This window comes from Sinocyclocheilus anshuiensis, unplaced genomic scaffold (assembly GCF_001515605.1).
Source record: "Sinocyclocheilus anshuiensis isolate Anshui unplaced genomic scaffold, SAMN03320099.WGS_v1.1 scaffold283, whole genome shotgun sequence".
Lineage (NCBI taxonomy): Eukaryota > Metazoa > Chordata > Actinopteri > Cypriniformes > Cyprinidae > Sinocyclocheilus > Sinocyclocheilus anshuiensis.
In genome coordinates, this window is record NW_015549605.1 from 2,995,897 (window position 1) to 3,006,623 (window position 10,727).

Genomic DNA, 10,727 nt, shown 5'->3' on the forward strand with positions numbered 1-10,727 from the left:
AAAAAAATACTCATGTCATTTATCTTCAATTCAAATCAATTACATTACAAAAATGAAAACAGATAAAATCTTACATAAAACTCTCTCTCTCTCTCTCTCTCTATATATATAAACTTAATAAAAAATAGACATAAAAAAACACAAAACTACTAAAACTTTAAAATATAAAAACATCCAATTCAAAATATTAACAATATGTTATTACTATATAAATGAAACTAGTCTATAATAGTACTGCTTTGACTGTAAAATTGCTTTTTGTTAGTGGTTTCCTTATTTAGATTGCCAAGACATGTTCCTGGATCAACATCTTTTGTTGATCCTGGATCAACATTACTGTCCAAAAATATAGACTAAACCCAATCCCTACCTCTAAACCTAACCCTACCCATAATTTATTCCTAAAATCAGTGTGAAATGATAGCTGATTAACAAGGGTGTAGAAGCACCTAACCCTGATCGTAAGCCTAAAACAGATATTTCCTGAAAAGTTATCCCTCGATTCTGACTGGTTGTTTGGAATGTTGTTCCAGGATCAACAAGGATGTTGATTCAGGAACATGTTGTACTTGGTGAAAATCACGCTCGCCGTATTACCCATAATGCAATGAAACAGTAAGTCATGTTTGGAATAGCATATGATCTATACAAAAAAAAAAAGTCACTTATTTATCATAACCATGGGAAAGAGTGTATGTGAGAAACACAGTCCTCATTACCATGTCAACATGTCATATGGTGCCGTTACAAAACATTAAATGGCTATTTCAGCTTCAGTGAACTGGTGTCCATGGCAACTGTGAATGAAGCAAACAAGCGAACAGATTCCAAGTGCAGAGGAGGTTCAGGAGGTCTAATTTAGCCATTTCTTTGAGAGAGTTCAATGCCTCTCGTCTTATTAAAATGAGTCATCTATAATCATCATGACAGAAACTGAAGAAAACAAAGCAGGACTTTTGAATAGGGGTCATCAAGTTCATCTAATTTTATTCATCTTTTTTTTTTCTCTTCACTACAGTACAGCCCATCTTGACATTCACTTACACAAAATACGGTGCAATTCATAACATTACAGGACCTACAACTACACAAACAACAGAAAACATGATCTGATGTTAGCGAACCCAACACCACTTACATATAAACATAAGTTAGACAGAGAAATTAGTGAATTTATAGATAGGAAATATTAACATTTTACATAGATGTATATATAAAAAGAGACCACGTAAGGAATGCAAAGAATCGAAAGATTGAAATGCAAGATGAAAGAAATTATGTGCTTTACAAAACTTTAAAACTCCCCAACATCCACCCTTTTGTCCCGAAACTTGTTCCTGGCCTTGGTTCGAGCTTTAAACGCAGCTGCATTGTAGAGGTGCTGAAAGAACAAAAGGATATAATTACACAACAATGGAAATCTATAATTTCTGAAATATACAGCAAAATAAAAAAAAAAACAAAGAAACGTGGAAAACAAACATCTTTCCTACCCTCTCCAGTCTGGAGCTCTTCATAGCTTTCAGAGCAGCAGAATCGATCAACATCGGTGGTCCCAGTTCAAACACATCCCTAATGAACTCATTCGCCTGTGGTCAAAAAATTTAAATTTAATAGACGCTTCAAATATCCCATTTTTGGATCTATTCGCAACACCTGAGAGATTTACCTGCAGATGGTAGTTCATCCCAGAGCCAACAAACTCTCTGAAGGCGTCATAAGTCCTCTTCCTCACCCAGCTGTCAATGACCATTCGCTCTGTGCCGAAGCGGATTGTTTCGCTTTGAAAATCCCCTTCCTGTTCCAGACACAGAAGAGAGGTCAGAGTCTGAGCTGCAGCACCCAGGAGTCTGTCAACTATGACAACTGTTCACTTCCTATCTCACCTCTACGGCCTTGAGGACATCTCTGAAGACGGACCTTTGCTTCCTCTTATCGGTCTTGGCTCGGTGTTTGTTGCAGTCAGTGGCTAAAGCGTTCAGCTTCTCACACAACGGCTCCCAGCCATCATAATCAAACTCCTGTGAAGGTACCGGTCACATTATATTAGAAGAAGTTAAAATAAACATTCCAAATAAAAACAAATGACGCAAAATACCTTGTTATTTGCAAATTAATTCACTAAACTATTACAACAATTTTATTTAAAGTTAAATACATTAAATTAATTTTATTATTATGAATACATATTAAACAATATTAATTAATAAATAAGTTAAATAAATATATTTAATTGTTTGTTTTTAGGATTTTTTAAACAAAATTAAAAATAAATTTAATATTTTGTAATTCAATATATTTTAATACCATTTTCAATACATTAATGAAACAAGTTTAAATTAAATATTTTAATTTCATAAACGATTTTATTAAATATTTAAACATTTTAATGCTTTATTAAATACAATACTTGATGAAATTTTAATTAGTTGATCATTTCAAATAAATTGACTTAAAATATTAAATGTTAATATCATTTTATTAAATGCAATATATTAAATTAAAAAATAAGTTCGTTAAATCTAAAATTACATAATTTAATACATTTTATTTTCATATTAAATAAAAATAAATTGATATAATTTTACTATTATTAATACACCCGACTTACAGGGTCAACATCTCTGATGAGCTCAAACAGGAGGGCAATGGTCTCGCCAGCAGCAATCCTCATGGTGACGTCGTCATTCTCCAGCAGATGTGGCAGTTTAGAGAGATGTCTGAAAACAGTCAAATTGGCTTAGAATAAACCTGAGAAAATGTTGTACCTTAGTTTGTAGGTCGCAACATCTCCTTCAGTATCCATTTGTGAGTTCCATCAAAGATCGAACGTCTAAAAACAGTTTCCCTACACTTACTTTTGTGCAATGACTCTGATGTGGCTGCCAGTGCAGATGGTAAGCAGCAGGGCCCAGGACAGGAGAGCATTTGTGTGGAGCTGTGTGGTTTGAGGATTCACAGAAGGTCTGCTTCCATCTTCTCTGACATACAAGTGAGTGAAGAGGCTCTCAAAAGACTCCATAGTGGCATACACATCCTGGAGGTGACACAAACATCAGGTTTGAATCCTGAAAGCCTTCGAGGAGTCAACATGTCTAAGTGCATGGAAGAACTGCTCAACACATGTTTATGGTTCACTTGGGAACCACTTTGACTGGATCGTTAAATCACTCTGAACCAGATGAGCCAGATTTCAGAAGGAATCAGTCAATCAGATTTGAGAACCAGTTCAGTGGAAAGTACTGGCCCAAAAGACTGAACAGTTCACGAGTGACGTGGTTCTCAGATGACCTAGTTTAGCTCGCTGATTCAGTGATCTGTTTTCATGCTGATGATTTCCATGATGGTTGGTTGTTTTAATGCCATGGCAGGTTCCTTGGCATTTTCATGGCAAGTAACAAGTTCAAATGCTATAAACAGCAATATTAAAAGCTATACAAGGTGTTATAAAGCTGCATATAAAGTCTGTAAAAAAAATCTTTATGGTCCACAGTAAACAATTTTACAGCATATGGGTTTGAAATTACATGAAAAGCGTCATTTATTTTCTCTCTGGTTTTGGAATAAAATATCCCTTTAAGACTGACGTCCACTTGAAAATAAAAGACCGTACTAAAGCTTTCATTGCCAAACTTACCATGATATCATCTTCTGCTACAAGAGTGCAAAGGCCTAGACTTGTTGCACACTAGAAAAAGTCGAGATCAACAGATTGTTACAATCTCAGATTTGCTGGATTGTGAAATAATTTTAATTCTTTAAGGCGCAGTAGAGGAGCACGACTGCTTACAGCTTGTCTGGCTTGAGTGTTAGCTGCTCCATCGTTGAGGATGGTCTTAAATACAGGTTTAAGGGTCTTAAAAACCTCTTCGCTCTCAATCCCAGACCCCAGCTGGATGCACAGGAGACACGCCAGCGAGGCTGCGGCGCACTGCTCCACTCCTTTACCTGGTTTGCAAATGCAAACAGCCAACTCAACTTTCTGCACTGAAGTCATGGCAACATCTAGAGAAAGGAGTTTATTTCCAACTATTTGAAATCACAAATGAAGCCAACCTTTCTTCAAGCAGCGCTCAATGCTGTCTGTGATGGTCATCCTTCTCTCGGAAATGAATTCGTAGAGGATTTTGGTTGCCATGGCAGTCTTTAGTCCATCAAGGGCAACTTGTCTGGTCTTGGCACTAGAAGGGGAACATAATTACTCAGTTCAGACTGCTGCAGGCTTGAGGTTTTAGCAGAAATGGATTATTCTGAACAATCAAATCCAAAATGAACACAAACCTCTTATCTACTGTGCTGTCGATGTACACCTTCAGTTTGTACTGGAAGTCCTCTTGAGCCATTTCTTCAGTTTCACCAGCTGTCAAACAGGATGAGAGCTAGTCGAATGTTGCTTTCTTCTTAGTTTAAGCTCTACACAAGAGCTTATCCGTGCTTTTGCATTGCACTTTATTGTAATAAACAAATGAGACCATAAATACCCACCTTCCTCTGCTGCACTGGTTCTTTCACTGAGGCTGCTGCAGTGACTGAGGGTCTCAATAGATGCATCTTCATCACTGAACGGCTGGACATTCCCCTGTTGTCCCCCTGCAAAATCAGATACACTAGAAATCATTCTTTAATAAAAACCTCTTTGCAAAGCTGCATCACATTGTTTAATCAGCACATTTTCAGCATGGATCTGAATCTGTTACAATCAGATAGCGACCTTAAAATAAAAATGTGTTATACAGAGCAGCATAACCTCACCAAACAGATGTATAAACCATGTATTAATGCATTCATATGTGTTTAAATGGGGAAGTTATGAGTCCTGAAAGTTACAGTATTTTTGGAGTCGTACAATCTTTTTAATGTTTCTGAAAGGTCTCATGCTTACCCTGGATACATTTGTTTGATCAAAAATACAGTAAAACAGTCATTGTAAAATATTACTACAATTTAAAATGACACTTTTTTTATTTTGATGCATTTTAAAATATAATTTATTCCTGTGATACAAAGCTGAATTTTCAGCAGCTATTACTCCAGTCTTCCGTGTCACATGATAATTAAGAAATCATTCTAAAATGCTGATTTGCTGCTCTAGAAACACTTTTCTGTTGAAAATTGTTGTTTTGCTTAACTTTTCTGTGGAAACTGTGATAAAATGGAAAATATATAATGGAAATTAAATGGAAATATTATAAATGTCTTTACTGTCACTTTTCATAAATTCAGTGCATCCTTGCTAAAGTATTAATTTCTTTCATAAAAAAAAAACCCTTACTGACCCCAAAATTTGAATAGTAGTATACTTTCAATGAACTTTCATAGAACAAAGAAGTGATCTCATTTTATGAACACTTCAAACGGTGACCAACCCTGTAATGACACTTACAGAGAACTGCATTTTCCAACTAATTTCAGACAGTCAATAAGACATAGGTGTGCATAACTTTGACCTTATAGAACCAATAAGTCTGTAGATTCAGCCACGTGTTATCAGCCCGGACATCTGCTAAAGGTACAAAGTGTCTCATACTGTTTGGCAAGGTCAGAGGATGCAGCAACTTCTACTTTACAACTTATGCAAACAAAACAGCCACTGTGGGGGATTTCTCAGACAAAAGTAAATACATCTAGATATAGAACAGTACAGCAGAGATACAGATAAACCAACATGTGGGACGTGTGAAAGACTACAGCAGGCTGCCAGCACACGCAGTCTCTTCTCCTTCTCAAAGGCCTGTGCAAATCCCGCGAGCAGATGGGCTGAGAACATTTAATAACAGACTACAGACTGATTTATACACGTCTACAGCTGAAAAATTTGGACTTTTTGTGCCTGGTTCGTTCTTCCTATGCTCGATTTGGTCCCAAACAGGCCTGTGTTATAGCAGGCTAGTGAGACCGCATGGCCTGAAATAACCTCAAACACATAGCGTTATTGACAGCTGAAAGTTTACACAAAATATTATAGCGGCTTCCGCATATGTGACATTTCACATCTTATATAATATACAATAATTCATTTATTAATCTTAAATCATCATATTTCGACCTAAATTATCCAAGTTGATTGTTGTTTTGTTATTACTCATACTATACTACATGTCAACCTCATTAGTTTGTTCTATATATGTTAATCTTTCGTCATTTGATAAATGTAATTAATCTTATCAACGGTTTATATAGACCATACTATTTAAACCTAAATAACATTCCCTTAAAAAAAACAAACACCACATTTAGAAACGCCAACGGACATTTTCTACATTCCGTGACTCGCACTGTGTATTATTCTTTTGTTTGTGTCAAAAGAAAGACACTCCTGGCTGTCAACCAAAGCGGGTCACGCAGTAATGGGAGTTGTAGTTCTCTTCTTCCAGTTTCATTACGCGGTCGGCGTGTAAAGAACTACAAATCCCAGAATCCAAATCGCGCATCAGGCCACAAAAAACAACCGGTCATTTCCAGACACTCCATCCTACTTACCTCTGCCGCTCCTTTTCTTGGCCCGTGGCATTTTGCTTAAATTAGTAGTTCCGCGCCTAAAATCAACCAATACACGACCAGTTTTTACTATAATGTCTTTTCAGTTGAGTATATTCCAGTGGCACAGTGAAAAGGAAAGTATTAAAAGCGATTCCGGTGTTAGACTTGGAGCACAAGCGATACATTTTCCCTCTCAAACGGGCTGCGGCACCGTGCTGCCGCGAAGTGCTTTTATACGACCGATGATGACGTGCTTAAAAAGGCGTTACCTCACGTGGACCTGGATACAGTAGGACCAATCACATTTCAGGATCCGCCGACGTCATCACATATGACAGACTTCCGACTGGCTTGTATTGGTTTTTGCTGTTACGTCCTCATGCGGGTTCCACGAGTGCACGTTTACACACAGATCGCAGTGTTATCGTCAATATTACTATTATTATGTGTTTCTTCAACTTTACGTACTTTTATGTTACGTATTTTTAGTTTATTAAAACCAACACATTTTAAATTAAAATGTCTATGAAGATAACATTGAAACTGTCTTGGAAACGTGTGCACTCAACATTATAATTTCTTTGTAATACTTCAAAAATGCCCTTAATTTATAGTTTTTACCTTCCAGACATGAATGAAACATCTTGTGTAATGCATGTGTATCGACTATTGTACGTTTTTATCAGACAAATCAGAAATAAACCATTGATTTTATCTTGGTGATTAACTTATGCTCAATTTACACTGCGAAAGTGGCACAGAAGCGCTTCTGAAGTGGTATTTAGGTGTCTTTACACAGACTGTTTAATGCTGTTCAAATATGGTATAAATGCATTTTCACAGCAATTACAAGTGTATACTACTTTGATACTAGTGGCTGAGGTGGGTCAGAGCAGGCATATTAATTTAGTCTGGCTTTTAAAGGAACACTCCACTATTTTTGAAAATAGGCTTATTTTCCAACTCCCCTAGAGTTAAACAGTTAAGTTTTACCAATTTCTAATCCATTCAGCCGATCTCCGGGTCTGCCGGTAGCACTTTTAGCTGTAGCTTAGCATAGATTATTGAATCTGATTAGACCGTTAGCATCTCGCTCAAAAATGACCAAAGAGTTTCTATATTTTTCTATACTCTCATTCCGGCGTAATAATCAAGGAACTTTGCTGCCGTACCATGGTACGGCAGCAAAGTTCCTTGATTATTACGCCGGAATGAGAGTATAGTTCCTAGCCATATCGGCCTAGAAAATCGCAACTTTTCATTTTCCGTCGGTCTTAGTACATGGTATAACTACAGAAGAGTCAAGTTTTAAATAGGAAAATTATAGAAACTCTTTGGTCATTTTTGAGCGAGATGCTAACGGTCTAATCAGATTCAATGATCTATGCTAAGCTACAGCTAAAAGTGCTACCGCCAGACCTGGAGATCGGCTGAATGGATTCGAAAATGGTAACACTCAACTCTTTAGCTCTAGGGGAGTTGGAAAATGAGCCAATTTTCAAAAATAGTGGAGTGTTCCTTTAAGAAGCATTTTGAGTTTACACTAAATTTTGAGCAGGCCTTAACTCAGCTGTGTAAAAACACCCTTTAAAAGTAAATTTTCTATGTGCACAGGACCAAAAGTGCACATAGTTGAATAAACACCCTCGTATAACATTTCTGTAGTGCATGTGATCAAAGTCTATGGCATAAAAGTCATGAAGAAAATGAATACTGGATAAAAGAAGTGCAACGTCTTTAACCACATGCAACACATGTTATAAGTGCAGCATTGTGCTGTTTTGTTGCACATGGGTTATCAGTGCAACAGGTGGACTCGGGGCAATGCTGACACTTTGACCCGCTGGCTGCACATGTGTCCTGCACATGCCTATAAGCCCTTGTTAACATAATTCAGAGGGGAATTGCACCAGTGGTGCAAAATATTTAAAATATATTTAAATAAGAAATGAGTTTAATAACAGTAAAGCTCTACTATTATTAAAGCAAGCGTTTTTGTTTACGCGCCCAAGCAAAGGCTCCCACCTTGATGCACTTTGGTGCATGCACTACTAAATAACAAAATCTGCCTTAAATGCAAAGCACACCTAAATCTTAGCGGGACCAAATAAATGATACCACTAGAGGGAGCTCTTTCAAAATACTTGCTCGTGATAAAATCAACCACCTGCCAAGTTCAGAGTAAACTGACATTGTTGCATAATGCATGAAGGGATTCTTTTGATGATTCAAGATCAGTCAAATCAAATTTAGGTTGAAGCACCTCATGGAATGTATCCCACGGCATTGCATTTTAGCCCTATAGTGTTTCCCAAGTTAATTCAGTGCCATGTTGGTAACAACCTAATTCATCATAATTAGTTTTCTGTGTTTTCTGTTTTTCCATCTGATCTGTGGATTATTTGAAAAAGCGGCCAAAGGAGAATATTGCTGTTGCTTTGGCTGACCTTTAGAATTCCGGGGAATTAGATTTCATATTTCATGCTATTCTCAACAGGTTGTGCAATGGGATGGATATAACATCAAGAAAGCCTTTTCTGGGCTTCTGTTCACCTGAATGAGTCTTGTATAAGTTTACATGGGTGAATTAGTTTTGCCTGAGTGAACACTTCCTTTTTGTGCCTGTTGTGGCATTTCTCCAATAGAGAGCAATGCCAGCTCAGTGCTATATGAAAGCACTGAAAAAAAGACTGGTTATGAATGGGTGTTGGGTTTAAATATATATATTCATCTCATATGTAAAGTCTGTTGAATAATTGATGAGACACCCTGAGGGGCTTCGCAGGGGGTCAGTGCCTAACTCACTACTGCTAGAAATCAAAAGATGGCCCAGAAATTCAACAAGCAGTTGGTTTATTTGATGTTTTGTAGTGCTTTTTTAAGTTCATTAAAATACTTTTAAAGTCAGCTGTTCTTGAAGGCATCTAAGCGGGTTGACTGTCTGGGGTAATTTACAATGCAAATACTCTTAGTTCATACTATATTTAAACAGAAAAGAGGTTCTTAATGGATTTTCCGATGCTTTAAAAGCAACAGTTTGATATTGTAGTACAAATTAGTTAGTTGGTTTATTTGATGTTTTGTAGTGCTTTTTTAAGTTCATTAAAATAATTTTTAAGTCAGCTGTTCTTGAAGGCATCTAAGCGGTTGACTGTCTGGGGTAATTTACAATGCAAATACTCTTAGTTCATACTATATTTAAACAGAAAAGAGGTTCTTAATGGATTTTCCGATGCTTTAAAAGCAACAGTTTGATATTGTAGTACAAATTAGTTATATTCTCTTTAATAAATTATGTCAAGACAAAAGCAGTTTGATGTGTATTTTCTTTTGCTTCGATTTCCTAAATGTATTTATGATTTCACAGATGATATTGGCAACTGCCAGTGCTTCCCTAAATACATGATGAGCATGAGGTGGAAGGAAATAACAGAGTGCACGAGGTGTTTGCCAATTCAGTGGTGAGTGGAAGTCTAACAGATCCTTACAGGTCAGAGGTTGAAAATGAGCTGAACACCCATATATTTGACTTTCATGCTTTTAGACCTTAATCAAATAAATATTTTGATCTTATATCAAAGTTTTCAAAGACTTTAACACTTTACTGGATGCTTGTGCTGTTTCATAAAAGTCATGATGTAAACAATCTGTTTATGTTTATTAAAACAGCCCCCTAAAAGCCAGTTTGTTGTTTTATCTGAAACATTGTGAGGACTATGTGACTATTTTACATTATTTTACACAAAATATTTCTATATTGGGCTGTCGTTAAAGGAATAGTTCATCCAACATTTTAATTTGCTGAAGTTTCATTCAGGCTATCCCAGATGTAGATGAGTTTCTTTATGGGAACAGCTTTCCCATAAATTTAGCATTTCATCACTTGCTCACCAATGGATCCTCTGCAGTGAATGGGTGCCGTCAGAACGAGAGTCCAAACAGCTGATAAAAACATCACAATAATGAGTTGTTGTAAAAACACAACTCCAGTCTATCAATTAAAATCTTGTGAAGTGAAAAGCTGCATGTTTCTAAGAAACAAAACCATCATTAAGATGTTTTTATCTTCAAACCGTTACTTCCAGCTAAAGTATGAGTCCTCTATCCATAATATGGCTTTATCCAGTGACAAATATTCTCGTCTGAATTAGGAGAGAAATATCCACAGATCAAGCACAGTTCTAAGCAAAAATGTCTGTGGATTTTGATATGAGAGGGGGTGGACTTTTTTTTTTTTTTGTTTTTTT

At 36.5% G+C, this 10,727-nt stretch overlaps 1 protein-coding gene across 2 annotated transcripts; it reads right to left on the minus strand.

Moving 5' to 3' along the window:
• Positions 1-961: 961 nt before the first annotated feature.
• On the minus strand, positions 962-6,729 carry LOC107658876 (interferon-related developmental regulator 1-like). Of its 2 annotated transcripts, none has more exons than XM_016447569.1 (12): positions 6,481-6,729; positions 4,486-4,590; positions 4,282-4,360; positions 4,057-4,181; positions 3,791-3,948; positions 3,638-3,688; positions 2,859-3,037; positions 2,612-2,720; positions 1,887-2,021; positions 1,670-1,798; positions 1,494-1,589; positions 962-1,381 (listed from the first exon to the last, which is right to left on the minus strand). In XM_016447569.1, the coding sequence occupies exons 1-12, from the start codon at positions 6,509-6,511 to the stop codon at positions 1,295-1,297; spliced, it is 1,284 nt and encodes a 427-aa protein (XP_016303055.1). In that variant the 5' UTR covers positions 6,512-6,729; the 3' UTR covers positions 962-1,294. The 2 variants fall into 2 exon arrangements, with proteins under 2 accessions (XP_016303055.1, XP_016303054.1); XM_016447568.1 differs by having other exon boundaries at positions 1,670-1,804.
• Positions 6,730-10,727: the final 3,998 nt, after the last annotated feature.